Source organism: Theropithecus gelada, chromosome 16 (assembly GCF_003255815.1).
Source record: "Theropithecus gelada isolate Dixy chromosome 16, Tgel_1.0, whole genome shotgun sequence".
Lineage (NCBI taxonomy): Eukaryota > Metazoa > Chordata > Mammalia > Primates > Cercopithecidae > Theropithecus > Theropithecus gelada.
In genome coordinates this window covers 33,709,177-33,730,585 of record NC_037684.1, presented here as the reverse complement: position 1 = coordinate 33,730,585, position 21,409 = coordinate 33,709,177, and the positions used below count along the sequence as shown (strand labels likewise).

The 21,409-nt window shown below is 55.5% G+C and overlaps 1 protein-coding gene across 1 annotated transcript in view; it reads left to right on the top strand.

Annotated features, from left to right (window-relative positions):
- Positions 1-17,485, top strand: part of ARHGAP27 (Rho GTPase activating protein 27) — a 38,472-nt gene extending 20,987 nt beyond the window's left edge. Inside the window, exons 5-20 of the mRNA XM_025362211.1 lie at positions 6,610-7,008; positions 7,516-7,698; positions 7,940-8,020; positions 8,093-8,176; positions 8,286-8,351; positions 8,525-8,592; positions 8,912-9,002; positions 9,829-9,933; positions 14,875-14,973; positions 15,901-16,012; positions 16,139-16,261; positions 16,345-16,443; positions 16,634-16,711; positions 16,801-16,935; positions 17,070-17,175; positions 17,279-17,485. Coding sequence (XP_025217996.1) covers positions 6,610-7,008; positions 7,516-7,698; positions 7,940-8,020; positions 8,093-8,176; positions 8,286-8,351; positions 8,525-8,592; positions 8,912-9,002; positions 9,829-9,933; positions 14,875-14,973; positions 15,901-16,012; positions 16,139-16,261; positions 16,345-16,443; positions 16,634-16,711; positions 16,801-16,935; positions 17,070-17,175; positions 17,279-17,456 — 2,007 coding nt within the window. The 3' untranslated portion in view covers positions 17,457-17,485. The remainder of the gene's footprint in view (positions 1-6,609; positions 7,009-7,515; positions 7,699-7,939; positions 8,021-8,092; positions 8,177-8,285; positions 8,352-8,524; positions 8,593-8,911; positions 9,003-9,828; positions 9,934-14,874; positions 14,974-15,900; positions 16,013-16,138; positions 16,262-16,344; positions 16,444-16,633; positions 16,712-16,800; positions 16,936-17,069; positions 17,176-17,278) is intronic.
- The last annotated feature ends 3,924 nt before the right edge of the window (positions 17,486-21,409 follow it).

Sequence of the window (21,409 nt, the reverse complement as noted above, 5' to 3'; positions counted from 1 at the left end):
AAGAGTGAGGTCAGAGCGGGGAGAGGAGGGGTGTTGTGCACCTGGTTTGTTCTAGAACCTCCCCTGATCCTCCCTCCCCCTTGTGCCTCTCAGAGGCATGAGGGTGTGGTGGAAGGAGGCAGACCCCACTGGGGAGCCACTGTGGTCATCACCTCCTCTCGCTGGGGGAAGGGAAGCCCAGACAGGGCCTGAGAGCCAACTTCTGTGGCTAAGAGCAGGCAGGAACTGTGTGAGTTTGTTCAGTCCCTATAGTTTGGGGCTGGAGCTCCCTGGGAGACCCCCATCATGGGGGCCCAGCTTCCTACTGGGGAAGAGAAGCAGGTGAGATGCCAGGTGAGTTGCTGGCTGCCCGTTCTGTAGTCCCAGCCCTGACACTGACACTCCTGGCCCCGGGCACAGGGAGTCCCTGCCCCCCATTCTACCTGCAGGGCAGTGCTGAGGGCCTGAGTTCCACACCTGTCCTCTTCTTTCCCCTCCCCACCCAGCTCCTCCCTGGTGGCTCAGAGTTTCTGGCCGCTCTGGAATTTACAGAGGCTCTTCCTGTCTCTGGGACCTGGTTGCATATCCCTTGGTGACCTGTCATATGCACGCACACGTGTGTGTGGTGTGTGTGTGTATGTGTGTGTGAGTCTGCATCCCTGGCCTCAGGGTGGGGACAGAGAGGTGGGTCCGGTGTGTGATAAGCATGAGGCCTCCAACCTTCTGTGATTCCTGCTGTCCTCCGCCCTGCTAGGGAGGAGGGGATTAGTCTACCCCTGGGGTCTGGGCTTCTGAGTCAGGCACAGGGAATGGGACACTGGTACAAGAGCTTTTGCGGGCAGAGCAGGGCATGGGGCCCAGTCTTGCTCCTAGTGTGATCTCTCCAAGTGTCTCATGCCCCACATTCGCACTGTGCCTGGCTCTGCTTGGGGTCCTTGTCCCCAGCCCACAATGGGGACAGGAGAGGAGGGGCTGAGGGACACGGCAGGAGAGAAAAACAGAGCCAGGTTGGGGGCCGGAGGAGGAAGAATGGGCCTGGAGTGGGAGGGCGGGGGTCAGAGTCTGACCTGGAAGGGAGGTGGCCTTCAGCAGGGGTGGGCTGGTGGGCTTAGTGCTGTCTGACCCTTAAGCCTGGAGAGGAAGCACTTCTGAGGGAGGAGGGAAGACAAGATGGGCCTATGGGCTCAGAGGAGGGGCTGCGACTTCTCACTCAGGCCATGTGGCTGGGGTCTAACACCCCCCATGACGGGGGTGAAGGGAAGAGAGGCCAGGGAGAAGATCTAGCCTTCCTCCTGGGAGAAGCTGGTGCCTGGCCCTCTTCTCTGGGTCCTTAGAGAAGAGGGGACAGGCACGGGCATACTTGCACATGTATGTGGACACGCAAGTGGGAGTGGGCCCATGTGGGCATGCAGGCAGGGGAGGGCACATGCATCTTGGTGATCGAGTCTGGAGGAGACAGACCCAGGTGGTCAGGCGGGCAGATAGTGGTGTGGTCAGAATCCTTCCTGTCCTCCTCGGGGCTGGCACAGTCCAGACACCAGCTCCCTGTGATATCACATCTGCCCAGACCCCTTCCTCTTTGGGAACCCTTCCCCTCCCCCCAACAAGTTTCCTCTTTCCCATCACACCCTCCCTGGGCCTAGAGGGAGTGGACAAGCACTCATTGTCCTGTTTCCGCCCCAGGAGCCACTCCAGGCCAGCCCAGGCCCCCAGCACTCAGCACCCGCTCTGCCCGCCCTGTCTGTGCAGTGCGCCCCTCCCCCACAGGCTCAGCCGTGATTCTCTCTGTGCAGTTTGTGCTGTGCCTGGGTCTGGCCGTGATCTTCCCCTGTGCAGCCCACACCATGGCTATGTCTGGGCCTGGGATGCGGCTCACTGGTCATTAGAGCACTGAGTGGGGCAACCAGCGGTGTTTCTAGAAGCATAAAAATACCCCCAACCTGAGGCCCCTCCACCCGACCCGCCCCAACACAGGCAGCACTTCCGCAGCCCTGACAGGAAATGGGCTGGAGTCTCAGCCTCCCGCCATCTCGAGGCAACTTCTTGTTTCCCTGTTGCCCTGTGCCAGCACTGGGGTAGTGCCGCCTGGGCTCCACCCCCAAAACCTTCCCAGGACTCTGTCCCTGCAGCTTGGAGGGGCCAGGATGGTGGACATGATCGCCAAAGTGACTAGGAGGCAGAGTCAAGCCTTGCGGGCACAGGTAGGGGACGCTGGGGTCAAGGGGTGCCCCATGGGCCTCTACCCCAAGCCCTGTTAGGAGCTGGGCGAGCTGGGGCTCGGAGCAGGGAGCCTCTTGGAAGTTGGGGCTCATACTTCCTTTTCTCTTTCCTTCTTAGAGGCCCTGCCCATCCAAGAGGTGGTCAGCTTGGGGCAAGAGTGGCAGAGCTGCCACCTGCTTGTGGACAGGGGAGGGAACTGGAGACAAGGGGTGAACCACTGTAAGGAATTGCCGGGGGCTGGGCAGCCTGGAGCTTGACAGCCAGGTCCCTCTTGGCTCCTCCTCTGGCCTGGAGTGGGAAGGCCACTTCTTGTCTCTAGGATGCGGCCCAAGAGCCTTCGGCTCTGTGGTCAGGCCCCTGCTTATGAGCTGCATCTGGGTCTTGCTGGGCCTCCACGCACAGGAGCAAGGAGGAGGGTAGGGGTGGCAGGCGCTGCTGTAACTCCTTGAAGGCCAGAGGATGTGGAGGGCGTGACTGCACCTGGCCCCAGGAGCTGGTCAGAACCCAGCTGAGGCTCTGCCAGGAGGGGAGGCATCTCTAGCTCAGCACTGCGCGGGGTCTGCAGAGAGTTCTAGAGTTCGAAGGGGCCTGAAGGACGCTGCAGTTCAACGCCCACCACAGGGCTGTGGCTTCCCTAACGGGGAGTAGACTCTGCTCAGTCACCTCCAGCGAGAGTCCCCCACTACCTCCAGAAGCAGCCTGTGTCTCTGGCAGCCCCAGTCCTCAGAACACTTCCTTTAGAGGAATGCTGCTCTGCCCCTGCAGCGTGATACCACGTCTTCTCTTCCTTGTGACAGCCCTGTCATGCTGGGGACCTAAACTTCTACCTCCCAAATCTCTTCTGTACCTGCTGGGGATGTTCCTTTGTGTGAAGACCCCATCAGCTTCACTGGCCTGGGACTCCTTGGGGACTCAGAGCCACGGCCCACAGCCTGCCAAGTAGAAACTCCTGCTCCAAAGAGCCTGCTCCTTATCGGCTCATCTACCCCTGGTGGGGCTTTTCAACCCCTGCCCCAGTGAGTTCAGCTGGGAGGATGGCAGGTGTGTCTGGTTCCTCTGCCTTCCTCTCCCCGCTGCTTCCATCCTGCCCTCCCCAGGAATCTCCTGGTTTCTGTGGCTCCAACCTTCCTCCTCAGAAAATTCAGCTCATTCCAGGCTCTCCTGCCATGTCAGGCGTGTTTGCTGCTGAAACTTGGCATGGGTTAGACTTGTGTACTCAAGCAGTAAGTGTTTGTGGCAGACCTGCTGGGTGCTTCAGGGCATTGGCCCAGCTGCTGGGTGGCAAATGAAATCAGCTACATTATCTTTAGTCTTGCTCTCAAGAAAATCCTGCCTTTTGGGGCAGAGGAGGTGGGCAGATGGCTGGACAACTGGCTGCCCACCAAGGCAGAATACCATTGGACCCCACCAGAGCAGTGAGCAGAGTGCCAGCAGGTTTGGCCTCTCCCTGGAGAGGCTTATCAGCTGAGCACCGTGAGAGAGCAGGATTTGGGAAGGCAGAGAACCAGAGAAGGGAATTCCAGGCTGAGGGAACGGCTGGAGCAAAGGCATGGAGATGGGAGGATGCCTTTTCTGTTGGGGGCCAGTGAGAGTCCTGTTGTGGTTGGACTACAGGATGCCACATCAGGGCTGTGGTGGGGGCAGAGAAAGGAGAAGTGGGCTGGCGGGTCCCCTCTCAGCCACACAGGAGCCTAGAGGAAGGGGAGAGGAGCGAAGAACTGATGGGCTGGGATCCCCAGCTCTCCCTGACCCCTGGGCACCTGGGGACCAGCACCCTGTCTAAAACTGTAACATCCTCTTCTTTGACGGTGTTTTCTTTTCTTGCTTAGCAGTGATCAGCACTGTCATGCTGTCCATTTACTCATCACCCCGCCATTTACACACAGGTGCACTTGAGTGCCAGCTCTGCCGGGGAGGGATTTGTGTCCCTTTTTCACTGCTGCATTCCCCATGCCTCGAACAGTGCCTGGCGCAGAGCAGGCAAATCTTTGTTGGGTGAACGAATGTTCTTCTTTTCCTTATTCTTTTTGTTGTTTTGGCTTGCTTTGCTTTTTTAGCATCAGTTTGGTGAAAAATGAATTTTTTTTTTTTTGGCATCTGCCTAAGGCTCAGGGAGAGGCCACCTTGAACAGGTGCTTCCTCTTTCGAGGAGTTTACAGCTTAGTGACGGTGTCACAGTCAGCAGAGGAACTTCTGTGATTTTTTGAAAGTTTTGTAGTACAAAATTTTGAGGCTGCAGGAAAGTTCAAAGAAAACAAAACAAAAATAAACCCCTGTAATCACAGTGCTCAGAGGGGACCTCTGTTAGCATTTTGGAAAGTTTCTGAAAACAAAAATTGAAATGTAGAAATCCGCTTTCCCCTGAAGTTTTGCGTATGCTTAGAAAATAGTAATCGGCCGGTGCGGTGGCTCATGCCTGTAATCCCAGCACTTTGGGAGGCCGAGGTGGGTGGATCACCTGAGGTCAGGAGTTCAAGACCAGCCTGGCCAACAGGGCAAAACCCCATCTCTACTAAAAATACAAAAATTAGCCAGGTGTGGCGGCGCACGCCTGTAATCCCAGCTACTCGGGAGGCTGAGGCATGAGAATCACTTGAACCTGGGAAGTGGAGGTTGTAGTGAGCCGAGATCACACCACTCTACTCCAGTCTGGATGACAGAGAGAGACTTTGTCTCAAAAAAAAAGAAAAAAGAAAAGAAAATAGTAGTAATGCCATGCTGCTGCCTGGGGTTCGAGAATGTAGTCGTCTGTCCCTCTTTGGGGCTGAGGGTGCTGGGCTGAATGTAGGGGCACGGGGATGGGGGGAATCTCGGGAAAAGGCTGGAACCTGGCACCTGAGCTGAGTCCTGACGAAGGAATTGGAGTCAGCTAGGCATAAAAAGGGGTGGAGATGGGCCTGGGCAGGCTACAGATGAGCCTAGGCCTGGAGGAAACACAGCAGGGAAGGTGGGGACCTCTAGCAACTGGCGCTACTGGAGCGTAAAGTTCAAGGCAAGGGGCAAGGAGTGGCAGGAAATAATAGTGGAAGCACAGGCCGGTGAGGGGACTGTCTCTTGTGCCTGGTTAAGGGCTTAGACTTTGCCCTGCAGCCAGCAGGGAGCTCTGAGGTGTGAATCAAGAGAGCCTCTGTTCTGGGAGGCTTAAGCATGGCTAGGTTTATGTTCTATGTGATTGAACCCCCAGCTGCCCTCACTCTCCTTTGGGGTGTGGGAAAATGATTCACCTCTCTTTGCCCCTCCATTCTCCAGCCCATCTGGCTGTCCTCTCTCCCTCTCTTGTCTGGAATTGGTTCTGACACCTGCAAACTTCACCTTGAAAAGTTCAGTCCCCAAATCCAGACACGGTACTGAGTCCAGTCCCAGAGCTTTCTGGGCTGGGAGGGAGGTGGGGTGGGAACTCTTAATGGGGCTTTAAGAATACAGCTTGAACCCGGGAGGCGGCTGTTATAGTGAGCCGAGATTGCACGACCACACTCCAGCCTGGGCGACCGAGCAAGACCCCATCTCAAAAAAACAAAAAAAGAATGCAGCAGGGCCCTGAATGGGCACCACAAACAGGGGCATGCCCCAGGCCATTTCTCAGTTCCTGCCCAACCTCTGACTTGCCTCTGTGAGTACACAGTTGTGAGAACTGGGTTATCAATGTTTTATTATTATTGATAAATATAGTTAATGTAATTGACCCACCCATCTGGGGCACTGAATACTTTACAAAGCACTTTCTTTTTTTTTTTTTTGAGACGGAGTCTGGCTCTGTCTCCCAGACTGGATGGAGTGCAGTGGCGCGATCTCGGCTCACTGCAAGCTCTGCCTCCCGGGTTCACGCCATTCTCCTGCCTCAGCCTCCCGAGTAGCTGGGACCACAGGCGCCCGCCACCTCGCCCGGCTAGTTTTTTGTATTTTTTAGTAGAGACGGGGTTTCACCGTGTTCGCCAGGGTGGTCTCGATCTCCTGACCTCGTGATCCGCCCGTCTCGGCCTCCCAAAGTGCTGGGATTACAGGCTTGAGCCACCGCGCCCGGCACAAAGCACTTTCAAGAGCATTTCCTCATTCACTCTTCACTGCAATTTCCGGAATGGGCAGAGCAGACATGTTACACCCAGGAAACTGAGGCAGAGAGGTAGTGTGACTTTTCAAAGGTCGCCCAGGGGGCTAAAGCTCAGGGAGAGGCCACTTCAAACAGGCGCTTCCCCTTTCAGGGAGTTTACATATTAGTGATGTTGTCACAGTCAACAGAAGAACCTCTGTGATTTTTAAAAAGCTTCGTTGTACAAAATTTTGAGGCTGCAGAAAAGTTTAAAGAAAATAAAACAAAAACAAACCCCTATAATCGCACTGCCCAGAGGGGACCTCTGTTAGCATTTTGGAAGGTTTCTGAAAACACAAAATTCCTCCTTTTTCCTCCCACAGGTGGACGACCCCCCGGAGCCCGTGTACGCGAACATAGAGAGGCAGTCCCGGGCCACTTCGCCGAGCGCCGCTGCGGTCCCCCTCCCCAGCCCAGTGTGGGAGACGCACACGGACGCGGGCACCGGGCGCCCCTACTACTACAATCCAGACACGGGAGTTACCACCTGGGAGTCGCCCTTTGAGGCTGCCGCCAGCCCAGCCACCTCCCCTGCCTCGGTGGACAGCCACGTGAGCCTCGAGACCGAGTGGGGCCAGTACTGGGATGAGGAGAGCCGCAGAGTGTTCTTCTACAACCCGCTGACAGGCGAGACGGCCTGGGAGGACGAGGCCGAGAACGAGCCCGAGGAGGAGTTCGAGATGCAGCCGGGCCTGAGCCCTGGCAGCCCCGGGGACCCGCGGGTGAGGGGCAGGGCCAGAGTGGGCGGGTCTACCTCTGAGCTCCTCTGATCCTGCCTCCTGCTCCCAGAGGCCCAGGGACACATGGGTGAGGGGTGGTGATGGGTGGGCAGGGCTACCTCTGAGAGCCTTTGACTCCTCCTCCTGCTCCCACAGACCCAGGGACCCCAGGGTGAAGGGCGTGGCTGGAGTGGGCGGGGCTACCTCTAAGCAGTTCTAATCCCGCCTCCTGTTTTATAGACCCAGGGAGCACAGGGTTGGGGCAGGGCTGGAGTGGGCGGGGCTATCTCTGAGTGCCTCTGACGCCTTCTGCTCCCACAGCCCCAGGGACCAGAGGGTGAGGGGCGGGGCTGGAGTGGGCGGAGCTACCTCTGAGTATCTCTGACTCTACCTCCTGCTCCCACAGCCCCAGGGACCAGACGGCAAGGGGGTGGGCCTGGTCCAAAACTGCGGGGCTAGCGGGCAGTGCTGGCAATCAGAGCCTCTGACTCTACCTTCTGTTCCCCACAGCCCCCCACCCCGGAGACGGACTACCCCGAGTCACTGACCAGTTACCCCGAGGAGGACTATTCTCCCGTGGGCTCCTTTGGTGAGCCCGGCCCCACCTCTCCCTTGACCACACCCCCCGGCTGGTCTTGTCATATCAGCCAGGACAAGCAGACGCTCTACACCAACCACTTCACCCAGGAGCAGGTAGGCGAAGCGGGCAGATGGACCCGGCCAGCCTCGGAGTCCTCCCCACAACCTTCCTCACTAATAGGTCGCCTGAGTGCTCTAAACTGTAGCTCCCACACAGAGCCTAAACCCGTCAAACGCATCACCTGCACCTGCCCCTCCAGACTCCCTGGTGCTGTCTTGGAACCTGGTTGGAGGGGACCTTTTCCTCCCTTCTCATGAGCAGGGCGGGAGGCCCTGACCCTTCCTCTCCCCACAGTGGGTGAGGCTGGAGGACCCCCACGGGAAGCCATACTTCTACAATCCAGAGGACTCCTCCGTTCGATGGGAGCTGCCCCAGGTAACAACCTGGGGAAAGGGGGGTGCTGGGGAGAGAGGAAGAGATCACATACGACTGTGTCTTTCTCCCCAGGTCCCTGTCCCTGCCCCTCGAAGCATCCATAAATCCAGCCAGGATGATGACACCCCAGCCCAGGCCAGCCCTCCAGAGGAGAAGGTAGGGGAGGAGCCATTGAGGTCCTGGCAGGACCACCACGGTAGCACTGGGGGGCTTCTGGAGGTCCTGGGAGAAGGGACTGGGCAGGACATATCTGTCTTCTCCATAGGTCCCTGCAGAGCTGGATGAGGTTGGGAGCTGGGAGGAAGTCTCTCCTGCCACAGCTGCTGTGAGGGTAGGCATCACCCCCCTACCCCCAGCCAGGTGGTGGGGCTGGCGAGGAGGGTTCAGTGAGGCCATGGGCCCAGACCATAGAGAGTGGCAGCTCAGCAGGTGACCAGCCTCTACTCCCCATAGCTCACCCCTTAACTACCCACTCTTGTACCTTCTCTCTCTTTTCTCTCTTAGACCAAGACGTTGGACAAGGCAGGGGTGCTCCATCGCACCAAGACGGCGGAAAAGGGAAAGCGGCTCCGGTGAGAGCCCATCTACACCCAGGCCGGGGCAGGGTGGGCCTTGGTGATGATGTTCACTGAGCACTTCCTATACGCCAGGCTCTTATTAATGCTCACAACAACTTCGTGAGTGGTCCTCTGTGGACACTGAGACACTGCGAGATAAAGTGACTTGCTCAAGGTCCCTTGGCTGCTAGGTGTTAGAGTCAGGATTTCAGCCCTCATAGTGGGGTACCCTAGCCTGTGTTCCTAAGCTCTGACTTGTTCCTGAGGTAGGAGGGGCCCTCAACCCAGGACCAAATCTAAGTCCTGCCACGCCTACTTCCCCACCCCCACCTAGAAAGAAGCACTGGAGTGCCTCCTGGACTGTGCTGGAGGGTGGCGTCCTGACATTCTTCAAGGACTCAAAGACCTCAGCTGCAGGCGGCCTGGTAAGGCCAGGCCCTCAGGGCAGGGACCACCCCATCTGCTTTTATTTATTTATTTACTTTTATTTATTTATTTATTTATTTATTTATTTATTTATTTATTTTTGAGACAGAGTCTCGCTATGTTGCCAAGGCTGGAGTGCAGTGGTGTAATCTCGACTCACTGCAACTTCTTCCTCCTGAGTTCTCCTGCCTTAGCCTCTTGAGTAGCTAGGACTACAGGCATGTGCCACCAGGCCCGGCTAATTTTTGTGTTTTTAGTAGAGATGAGGTTTCACTATGTTGGCCAATCTGGTCTTGGACTTGACTTCAGGTGATCCGCCCACCTCGGCATCCCAAAGTGCTGGGATTACAGACGTGAGCCACTGTGCCCAGCCCCCATCTGCTCTATCTAATCTGGCTTGGAGATGACGAGGTCTGAGAGAGTGGTCCATGAGTGTCAGAGGAGCTGGGCCTTGGCAGGAAGGGGGTGATGCTGGCAGCTTCACTCCAAGACAAGTAGTTTTAGCCCGCTGGAGATGGGGAACAGTCTTGAGGGTGGCCAGCTCCAGCCTGGAGGGCAGGGAGGCTGGGGGCGGGCATACCTGCTTGCAGGGATGCAGATTGCACTCCTTTCCTGTCCTCCACTGGACGGGTGGACAGCAGTGGACAGGCCAGCCAGCAGGCTCTGTGGTTAAGAAGCATCAGGGTCTGGGTTCAGGAACCCTTGGGGCTCTTTTCCCCAGAGTCGTTTCCTGGCCATGCCGTAGACCCCATCCTATTCCTAGGGTCAGAGTGCCACAGCAGACACATCTGAGGGCTCCCTGTGACCTTCCTCCCTCTCCCACAGAGGCAGCCTTCCAAGTTTTCCACTCCCGAGTACACAGTGGAGCTGAGGGGGGCCACTCTCTCCTGGGCCCCCAAAGACAAATCCAGTAGGAAGAATGTGCTGGAGGTAAGTAGCCGGTGTGGGGAGAAGGAGGGAAGGGGCTTAGTGACGCCTGTCAGCCCTCTGACAACTGTTGACCTGGAAATGACCTGGGGGTTTTTGATCCTTAATTCCCTATGAGCCAACACTGTGTGCAGCTTTTGGCTGTATTAATAGAAGTGGGAATCCAGAGCCAGAGAGGAGATATTGGTGCAGTTGTTGGCAGTGCTCTGGGACCCTTACTGTAGGCAAGCTCCAAGAAGGAGGACCTGGGAGGAATTGGGGCTACCATTCTCGGGGCTCAAGGCCAATGCTGCCCCCCAACCCCAGGGGACCTGTCCTGTGTTTCTAACATCACAGATTCTGCAGTTCCCTCTCCAGGAGTTGAGTTAATAATAATCCTTGCCCTGGAGGGTGGTGAGGAGTAGGGCCTCTGAGAGAGGAAATTCTCATGCCTAGAATGGCAGCCCTCATCCCAGCCTGAGAGAGACAGGAGGCTCCGTGTCCTTGGCTGCTTACTGTGACAGGCCTGGTTGGGAAACCTCTTTCTCCCCAGGTCCCCTTCCCTGCCCCTGAGCCAGAGCCCCATTTCTGACTGGACTGCATCCCCAGTGAGTAAACCAGGGCAGTGGAGAAGACTACCATGCTACCCCCTGAGGAAGAGAGAGAAGACGCAGGAAGGGTACTCCCAATGCCACACCCTTCACTGTCCACATGTTGTCTTGTTTTTAAACTACTCTTACCCTGACCTCAGTCCCTAGAAGGTTTGAGGCAGTTCACAACAGAAACACGTGTGGTGAACTGGCAAATTCACTGAAAAGCCAGGACCACAAAAAACAAGTAAGAGATGGGACTCAAGATGGAGAGGAATTAGGGGGAGATGATGTACTAAGGTGGTGGTTACTGAAGAAAATTTAGCTCTGACTTTGCTGCTAGGGGAGGTGAAAAGAGAAGGGCTGTCAGGTGCATGTCTCTTTGTTGTTGAAAAAATAATAAAACCCACCCAGATGTTGAGGGAATCAAAGCTTTTTCTAAGCCTTCACTCTTAAATTTCTTGTGTGTAGCTCCACGAACATGGGATCTAGAAGCACGCGGCAGGTACCCCGCAAAACAGCTCCAGGGAGGTTTAATTCAGGATCTGGGGCTGCTTCAGGTAGCATCATTATGATAAGGCCAAGAGCGTGACCTCATGTCTGAGCTCAGAAAAAGCAATTCTGCAAGGAACCTGAGTGCATTGTTTCCTGATTATTCACCAAGCTCCATTCAGTTCTAGAGCCAGGATATCTACAAAGCAAAGTTGGAAAACTGGTTTCATCTCATGAGCTACTCTGATGAGTAGGTCTGGAGTCTTGTGAGGTTTTGTTTTTGTTTTTATTTTTTGTTTTTGTTTTTAGAGACAAGGTCTTGCTCTGTTGCCCAGCCTGAAGTGCAGTGGCATAGTCATAGCTCACTAAAGCCACAAGCCCATGGGCTCAAGTGATCCTCCCACCTAAAGCTTCCAAGTAACTAGGACTACAGGCGCATTCCATCACATCTGGCTAATTTTAGTCTTTATAGAGATGGGGTCTCACTATGTTGCCCAGGCAGGTCTCAAACTTATGGCCTCAAGTGATCCTCCAGCCTCAGCCTCCCAAAGCGTTGGGATTACAGGTGTGAGCCACGGTGCCCAGCCTGGAGCCCTCCTTTTTTTTTTTTTGTTTTTGTTGGTGATGGGGGGCGGGGTCTTGCTCTGTCACCCAGGCTGGAGTGCAATGGCACCATCTCGGCTCACTGCAAGCTCCGCCTCTCGAGCTCATGCCATTCTCCTGCCTCAGCCTCCCAAGTAGCTGGGACTACAGGCGCTGGCCACCATGCCCAGCTAATTTTTTGTATTTTTAGTAGAGTTGGGGTTTCACCGTGTTAGCCAGGATGGTCTTGATCTCCTGACCTCGTGATCCACCCGCCTCAGCTTCCCAAAGTGCTGGGATTACAGGCATGAGCCACCGCACCCAGCCGCCTGGAACCTTCTTGAGAAGAATTCTGAAGCCTTCTCTGGGCTTGGCAGGGTAGAGTTCTGTGATCAACTAACAATATCTGCCATGGTGTTAAATTGAGGAGTGACATCGCCATTATTATTATTGTTGTTGTTGTTCTTGTTGTTATTATTATTATTATTTGAGACAGAGTGTCACTCTGTTGCCCAGGCTGGAGTGCAGTGGCGCAGTCTTGGCTCACTGCAACCTCTGCCTCTTGGGTTCAGGTGATTCTCCTGCCTCAGCCTCCTGAGTAGCTGGGACTACAGGCACCTGCCACCACACCCAACTAATTGTTTTGTATTTAGTAAAGACGGGGTTTCACCATGTTGGCCAGGATGGTCTCAGACTACTGGCCTCAGGTGATCTACCCGCCTCGGCTTCCCAAAGTGTTGGGATTACAGGCATGAGCCACCATGCCCGGTCTGAGACATCACCTTTGCTAGGCATGTTTCTCCCCTTACTTGAGGGATAGGGATATCCTTCAAACAGTTCTCGATGAAGGTCATCACTGATGGGCTTTTGATGAAAGTTTCAGAATAGGGCTTTCTGAGTTGTCTTTGCTGGCAAGGACTGGAAGGCAGGTGCTGCTCAGGCCAGTGGGAAGGTGGGCAGGCCTGAGTGGAAATCACGAGCCCCTGCCTCCTGGTTGACTGCTGGCCATCCTCCCTCCATGCAGGGTGGCCTGTAGGCAGCTCCAAGTTTTCCTCAAGAGATAGCCCCAAATTTTATATCATTCAGGATGGATGGCTTTGTTGGACCCAGGAAATTTTCACAGCAGGTCTTCCTAGTCACCCCAAAGTCAGAGAAAACTTCAGCAACAGTCCCCCGAAAGCTGCTAGCATTTGCTTGTGCAGTCAGCAGGATAAATATTTTGTTAATTTGTTTGTTCTTAGAGATAGGGTCTTACTGTGTTGCCCAGGCTGGAGTGCAGTGGCCTGATCGTAGCTCACTGCAGCTTCTAACTCCTGGGCTCAAGTGATGCTGCCGCTTCAGCCTCTTGAGCAGCTGGAAGTACAGGTGCACACCAGCATGCCTGGCTAATTTTTAAATTTTTTTCTAGGCATAGGGTCTCACTATATCGCCCAGGCTTGAACTCCTGGTCTCAGGGACTCCTCCCACCTTGCCCTTCCAAAGCACTAGGATTATGGGCATGGCTGGGGGCGAATATTTTGTGAAATACATTGCTATGTAATGATACAGCTTTGCCTTCTATGTGAAACTTGCAAATGTGAACTGATTATGTTTTGAGAGAGCTGCCAAAAATCATGGCTGTTGTTTTAGAAGTGTTGTCAAGCCATTCTCTGGGATAATCTTGAGCAGGGCTCTTTTGTCTGCTTTGATTAGAGTGAGGCTGTGTTATCTGCCTCTTGAAGGTTCTCTATCCTTTGCAGGGGAGGGCTAGGGGATGCAATATGCCATTTTCTTTTCTTTTCTTTCTTTCTTTTTTTTTTTTTTTTTTTTTTTTGAGACAGAGTCTTGCTCTGTCGCCCTAGCTGGAGTGCAGTGGCACAATCTCGGCTCACTGCAACCTCTGCCTCCTGGGTTCAAGCGATTCTCCTGCCTCAGCCTCCTGAGTAGCTGGGACTACAAGTGCATGCCACCAGGCCCAGCTAATTTTTTGTATTTTTGGTAGAGGCAGGGTTTCACCGTGTTAGCCAGGATGGTCTCAATCTCCTGACCTCATGATCTGCCCGCCTCAGCCTCCCAAAGTACTGGGATTACAGGCATGAGCCACCGTGCCCAGCCTCTTTTCATTTTAAAAAGCAGTTTAAATAGTCTTCAAGTATAAGTTTTAAAGGACACCCAAAGACAGTCCACTCTGATTCTAGAAGTTGTGTCCTGGGGTCTGAGACAGTTTCTGTTGTCTCTGACTCTCACTGAACCGAAAGGGCAGGGTTGGTGTGAGCTGTTGCAGCTAAACATTCACATTAACCTGGAACACTGGGTCCTCAGAGCCAGAGGCTGATGAGGGATCCATCTAAGCTGCCATCCAACTCAGAGAGGGCTTTGAGCATCAGTCCTGCGGTGGCAAGTTTCCATCTGGTGTTTTGTTTAATTTATTCTTCATGGTGAAGTGGGCTAACAGAAGATGTGCTGCCCAGGCTGGAGTGTGGGAGGTGGTGGGAACTCCTGGCTGCAGAAGGTGGGACAACGTTTCTGAGTCCTCAGTGTGTGTATGGGGAGGGGCAAGGAGAGACCTTGCTTTCTCTGGGATCAGCCATGATCTGCCTTCAAATCCTCGCTCCCTATTTTCACTGTTGCTTCTAGTAGACAGGGGTCTCAATATAGGAAGTTTCTGGGTTGTTTTTTTTTTTTGCGATGGAGTCTTGCTCTGTCACCTAGGCTGAAGTGCAGTGGCGTGATCTCAGCTCACTGCAACCTCCACCTCCCAGGTTCAAGCAATTCTTCTGCCTCAGCCTCCCAAGTAGCTGGAATTACAGGCGCGCACCACCATACCCGGCTAATTTTTGTATTTTTAGTAAAGACGGGGTTTCACCATGTTGGCCAGGCTGGTTTTGAACTCCGGACCTCAGGTGATCAGCCTGCCTCGGCCTCCCAAAGTGCTGGGATTACAGGTGTGAGCCACCATGCCTGGCCTCACATAGGAATTTTCTTTCACCTAGTTTGCAGGCCAGTGCTCTGCATGAGGCCTGCCATGTTCTGTGGTTTGCAGGAAGGCAAGATGGGGGAGGGAAAGTGTACCAGACAATTGAGCCATGCAGCTCTGTGCTCATCACTCACTAGCTGTGTGCCCATGAGGAAGCAGCTAAAACTTGCTGAGCCTCAGTTTGCTCATCTGTAACACAGAGACGCTGTCACCCACTGCTTTAAGCGAGGCAGAAGATCCAACACTTGGCCTGGGGTGAGGCCCTTGCTCCATTAAGCTCTGAGTGCCTACCCCCAGGGCAGACCCAGGGTACCAGAGATGACCCAGTGACTTGTGTCCCTCCAGCTGCGGAGCCGAGATGGCTCGGAGTACCTGATTCAGCATGACTCGGAGGCTATCATCAGCACCTGGCATAAGGCCATTGCTCAGGGCATCCAGGAGCTGGTAAGCAGAGCCCAGAGCCTCTAGGGGTGGTGGGGAGGTGGTGGCCATTATGAGTGGGGCCTTCTGCTCAGGCTCAGGGAGCTCTAAGGTATCAGTGGGAAATGTAAATGCAGTCCCCCACTAATGGCTGGGATGGCAGGGTAGGCTGCTGAAGAAACTGCCTTCTGTAAGTCTGTGAATCCAGCCCTGGGGTTGGCGCTGCAGGAAGACTCTCCAGGTGACGGTAGGGGCACATTCTAAAGGAATTTCCCACTTCACGGGAAGCAGAAGGCCAAGTAAATACTCTGCAAGCCAACCAACGGCAGGCTGAAACTAGCAGATAAAATTTTAAAGGATTGATTTGAATAGTCGACCATTTTTTTTAAGGCTCAAAATACCAATTGCATAAGTAGAGCTAGGACAGGGGCTCTCTGACAACTACTGACCTGGAAATGACCTGAGGCTTTTTGACCCTAAATTCCCTATGAGCCAACACTGAGTGCAGCTTTTGGCTGTATTAATAGAGGTGGGAATCCAGAGCCAGAGAGGTGATATTGGTACAGTTGTTGGCAGTGCTCCGGCCACAGCTGGAGATGCAGGCTCAGAACTGGGAGCCACGTATTGAAGAATGCTGACCTAGTTAGAGAAACTGAGGAAAACAGAGGAAGAAGGCTCCAGGTGGGTAGGGGTTGCCAGGATAGGAAGGGGTGTGGGAGAACAGGATGACTGTCTCTGCACCTTAAGGGCTCCGTGCAGCTAAGGGAGGTGAATGTTCTCAGGCTCACTGGTGGAGGTAAGGAGAGTTAACCTGGTTAAGGGAAGAGAGGACTCTTCGCTGAGGGTCTCCAGGCCATGCCTGTTGGGAGTGCATTTCGGGTCCCTTGCCCCATCCTGGAAGGACCCGAAGCTGGCTCAAGGCCCCACCTTTCTGAGGCTATGGGAATCCAGTCCGCAGAGCTGCCCCCAGAGGAGGAGAGCGAGAGCAGCAGAGTGGACTTCGGGGCGAGTGAGCGCCTGGGAAGCTGGCAGGAGAAAGAGGAGGACGCGCGGCCGAATGCAGGTGTGCGCAAGGCAGGATGGGCTGGGGGCTCCCAGGAGACCTCTCCTGGGGAATGATGATTGCTGGGGCCTGCCTGGCCTGCCCCGGCACTGCTTCCTGACTCAGTTCTGCCTTCCCCCACGGCAGCCGCGCCCGCCCTGGGCCCCGGGGTCCTGGAGAGCGACTTGAGCAAGGTCCGGTACAAGCTCCGCAAGTTCCTCCAGAGGCGGCCCACACTGCAGTCGCTGCGGGAGAAGGGCTACATCAAAGGTACCCGAGGCCTGCGGGGGGCAGGGACCCGGGGACCACGACGGGGCGCAGGCTGGACGGGAACTGACGAGCCTCTCCCCTAGACCAGGTGTTCGGCTGCGCGCTGGCCGCGCTGTGTGAGCGTGAGAGGAGCCGGGTGCCACGCTTTGTGCAGCAGTGCATCCGCGCCGTCGAGGCCCGCGGTACGTGTGCTGTGGGGGTGAGGGAGGCAGGCATTGGGGTGAAGCCAGGACCGCAGGCTGAAGACCCCTGGATGGAAGCAGGGTCCAGGGGGAAAGTACGGGAGGCCTCGACTGGGAATCATAGCAGGGACCGGTAGCCCCACCCTACCCCCACCCCCGAACCCGGGATCAGCGCCTCCCTCTGCCCCAGGGCTGGACATCGACGGGCTGTACCGCATCAGTGGAAACCTGGCCACCATCCAGAAGCTGCGCTATAAGGTGGACCATGGTGAGGCCCGTCCCCACCCCCTGCCCCAGAGCCTGAAGGCGCGAGGGGTACTGACCTCCCTTCCATCCTCCTCCCTTCCTCTGGCACAGATGAGCGCCTTGACCTGGACGACGGGCGCTGGGAGGACGTTCACGTTATCACCGGCGCCCTGAAGCTCTTCTTTCGGGAGCTGCCCGAGCCCCTCTTCCCCTTCTCGCACTTCCGCCAGTTCATTGCGGCCATCAGTGAGCACCTGGGGCAGGTGGGGCGGATGGGGTAAGGGGCGTGGCGGGCCACCCCTTTAGCAGGCTCCCCTCACCCAGCCGACACCCCCTACCTCCAGTTCCGACTCCCTCCCTCTAAACCTTCCTTCACCCAGAGTTGCAGGACCAGGCCCAGCGCAGCCGCTGTGTGCGCGACCTGGTGCGCTCGCTGCCGGCCCCCAACCATGACACTCTGCGGATGCTCTTCCAGCACCTCTGCCGGTGAGCCGGGAGTGCCGCGCGGGAAGGGGGAGGCAGGTCCCGGCTGGAGCCCCCCGCGCCTCCCTGCAGTTCGGAGCCCTGATCCCACCCACCCCTGCCGCAGGGTGATCGAGCACGGCGAGCAGAACCGCATGTCGGTGCAGAGCGTGGCAATTGTGTTCGGACCCACGCTGCTGCGGCCAGAGGTGGAAGAGACCAGCATGCCCATGACCATGGTGTTCCAGAACCAGGTGGTGGAGCTCATCCTGCAGCAGTGCGCGGACATCTTCCCGCCGCACTGACTGCGGGCCTGCGACTGGGGCGGCGGCCGAGGGCCTGCCACACAAGCTGGGCGGCGGAGGCCACGCAGCCCGGCCTTCTCTCTGGGACCTTCCGCCAGCGCACAGCCGCAGGCAGGTGTGACTTCTGCACCCTCGGTTCTGAGGGTACGGTGACCCCTAGTGGGCAGTTTGCAAAATGTGATTCCTTCCCCCAACTCCCTATCACCCCCGCCACCCCTCTCCCCCCCCCCCCCCCCCCCCCACCCGTCACGTCCTATTTGGGAGTTAATTAGGTTTTTTCTCTATTCCATCGCTCCTACTGTGCGTACGCGATAGTGTATGTGGGGGTGACAGTTGGAATTTCTGGAATGGTGGATGCTGGGGGGAGGAGTTTGATGGGGGGCTTCCTGGCTGCTTCTGGCCCTCACCTCGTGGAGGCCTTCACAGAGACCCTGTGGACCCTGTGCCGGCACTGTCCAGTCATGAAGCAGCTGTAACCACTTCCGTACTGTGGAAACAGGACTGACTCAGTGTGGGCGGCTGAAGCTGTCCTCAGGCCTCAGGGATGACCTCCTGCCTGAGCCTCTCGCACGGCTGGCTGTGCGCCAGTTTCATCTGCTTTCCTGTTGGGGGTCCCGGGCCTCTGCTGTCCCCGACCCACTGATATTCTGTGCCAGGCTTCTTCCTATTCACCAAGTGCGCACCTCACATCTGCCACTGGGCATGCACCAGTTCCACACACAATCCCATTTTACAGACAAGGATGCTGAGGCCTGCAGCGGCAATGTGACTTGCTCAAGGTCCAGTGAGTGACCTCACTCCCCAGAAAAGGCTCCTCCCACACCAGAGCACAGCCTGGGTAGGGGGGAAATCAGTCCTTTCAGCTACCACCCTCCAACCTTTGGGCCTATGCGAAAGGAAAGGAACTAAACTGGATGTGTTCTGTCTGGACCTGGGGAGGCCCCTGAAGGCAAAGAGGGAACCTGCCCCAGCTGTTCTGTCCTAGAGGAGGGGGACATAGCCCTAGCAGGAGCTTGCAGCCCCTTTTGGCACTCTGACACACAAGTATGCCCATCTGGGGCCCGCTTTGCCATGAAGAGCTGGGCAGGCCTGCAGGGTGTGGGGAAGGAGGACACAACCTCAAGAAAGGAAACATGAATCCCAGGGAACAGCGGGTCCCTTCCCTCCTCAGACACAAGCCACCTCAGCTTGTGGCTCTTGGCCCCCAGCCCCTCCCACCCACCTGTTCATTTATTCAACAGACAATGACAGCTCATATTTATTGGACATTAGCACCATGCCAAGCATTTGGCTTGGATTACCCCATTTGTTTCTCACAGCCGGTATTTATTGTCTGCTCTTCTGTGCCAGGTGCTGTGCTCTGGGCACGGGCACTGCACGGGCCCTGGTGGAGCTTGTGGTCTGACAGGTGAGGCTGACCCAAGCCCACCTCACTGCCAGCAGGGCCAGGGCGAGAGTACACACGGGGGCGTCACACCATATGTCTAAATATTTAAAAGTTATCAATCAAGCTAACAACTGTTAAATAAAATATGTTCTATTCTCCTACTTTGACAAATGTGTCTTGATAATGACCTGGAAGGCCAGGTTCTAATTTAAACGTCTTTGACTTTTCCAAGTTCCATGCCCAAATGTGGTGGTAGGAGAAGGCCAGGCCCTGGGCTCAGCCTTCCCTCTCATCTTCCCACCCACAGAGCCCTCCCCCAAGCAGAGGCTCACGGGCACATACGTGGACATTGTAGTCTGTGTGTGCAAACTGTCCATAACCCCTGCAGCCAGCTGCCACTTGGCTACCCCACTGGTGACTTAGTCCACCCTTGAGGGGATGGGCTTGGAGCTATTTAGGGAGGGCATGCTGGGGCCCCATGTATCAGAAGCATGTTCTAAAGGGAGGGTCCAGGAATCAAGAGGGCCCCCCCGATTCCTCATCCTGTGGGGAGGGCCACAGGCACAGGAGCCTTCTGCAGAGGACCCATGGCAGGGACCCCTCTCATTTGAGTCCAAGGGTGAAACTAGACAGACAGTAAGTAGCTAATCACTTGGTTACCACATTTGTACAAGAGCTAGCAGAAGTGTAGGGTGCTCGGAAGGAGTGTCATGGGGTGTGAATGTTGCCCAGGGACCCAGACGGTCTGGGGTCAGGCAGAGGGAGGTCCCTGTGGGCCTGGGGTTCCCCATCAGAGGGCAGATCTGGGCTCAGGCCACTTTTTGGCTAATATGAATAATGCTGCCATGAACACTCACGTACAAGTTTTTCTGTGGACATATCATTTCAGTCAGCTAGGGCTACCGTAACAAAATACCATAGACTGGGTGGCTAAAACAACAGAGATTTATTTCTCACAATTTTGGAGGCTGGAAGTTCGAGTAAGGTGCCAGTACAGTCAGGTTCTGATGAGGGCTCTCTTCCTGGCTTGCAGACAGCCGCCTTCTCACTATGTCCTCATATGGCACAAAGAGAGTAAGCTCCAGTCACTTCCATTTATTACAAGGACACTAATCTCAACTTTATGGTCTCACATGAACCTAATCACCTCCCAAAGGCCCCGTCGATACCATCACATTGAGGGTTAGGGTTTCAACACATTAATGGGGTGGGAGGCACAAACACTCAGTCTAAAACTCATGTTTTAATTCTCCTGTGGAATTTCCAGGAGTTTGCTGGATTAAATTGCTGGATTAAAAGGTAACTCTACCTTTAACCTTTTGAGGAACCATCAAATTGTTTTCTATAGCTGCACAATCTCCCATCAGTTGTGTTTGAGGGTTTCTGCTCCCTCTCGCCTTCTGCAACAATTGCTTCGGATCTTCATTCCCTCCAACTCCTGGCCCTCTTAGCCTTCACTCTCTTATCAGGTGACCTACCTCCACCTCACGGAATAGTGGACACACTTAACATCCCACCACAAAGCTCAGCCCTCCCTCACCACGGCCTCCCTGGCCTCCTTTCCTCGGTACCTCAGAGCAGACATTTCTCCAGGGTACAGCTCACCTGTTTTTTCAGAAAATATCCACAATCGCTGGCCCCTCTTCTTGCTATTTAGCTGCTGTCTCAGGTTGAATGTCCCAGGAAACAGAGACGTTGGCAGGGGCCTTGCTGGGTCTGATCTCGTGACCAATGCCTGAGGGGCGGAGCCAGCAGGAGCCGCTGAGGGAGAAGCTGGGCTGGGGCACAGGCCCATTTAAGGCCTCAGCCACCCTATGGGAAGCTGTGGAGCTGGGACAGCCTCAGCCTTGTGCCCCATTGTGGCCAGGGGGCTGGGCCACTGGATGTGGGCTGCCTTGTAAGGTGGGAGAAGGGAGGGCATGGATTTGGGCAGAGCAGTTGTCTTCAGCCCAGGACACATCCTGGAGAGAGGCTCAGATGAGCACTATTGGCCACTGACCCTCCCTGTCCTTTGGGAAATCCTTGCTCAGTCCTGGAGGAGGGCATCTGAGAGGCACCCATGGTATCCACTACGTCGACTGGCCGCTTCCCCTCGCCACGGGAACGTGCTAAAGTGCCTCTCTCTGAAACACCCCCCAACCCCACATCTCTCTGCAGCTGTCACCATCCTCCTCCTCCTCCCCTTTGCAGCCAAACTTCTCAGAAGTCGTCTACACTCACGGTATCAATCCTCTTCTCTTGTTCGCTCCTCAGCCCCACTCCCCACACATCAGAGCACTTTTTTTCCCCTAAACTCACTGATTTCCCATTGATAGCTGCTGGATATTTGGGGGTCTGTGTATTAATTGCCTTTTTGGGGGCACCCTATCCCTGATGACCACCCCATCCCTGGAAATGTTCCCTTTCTCTTGGCTTGCACATTCCCCCTCGTTTTCCTCCCACCTCTGGCCATGCATCTCATTCTCTGCTGCACAGCCAGCACAGGCAGAGTCCTTGGGGCCCACCCCTCCCTGGATGAAACCGTCTACACCCATGGCATCAGCGACTCACTGATCCATAGTATCAG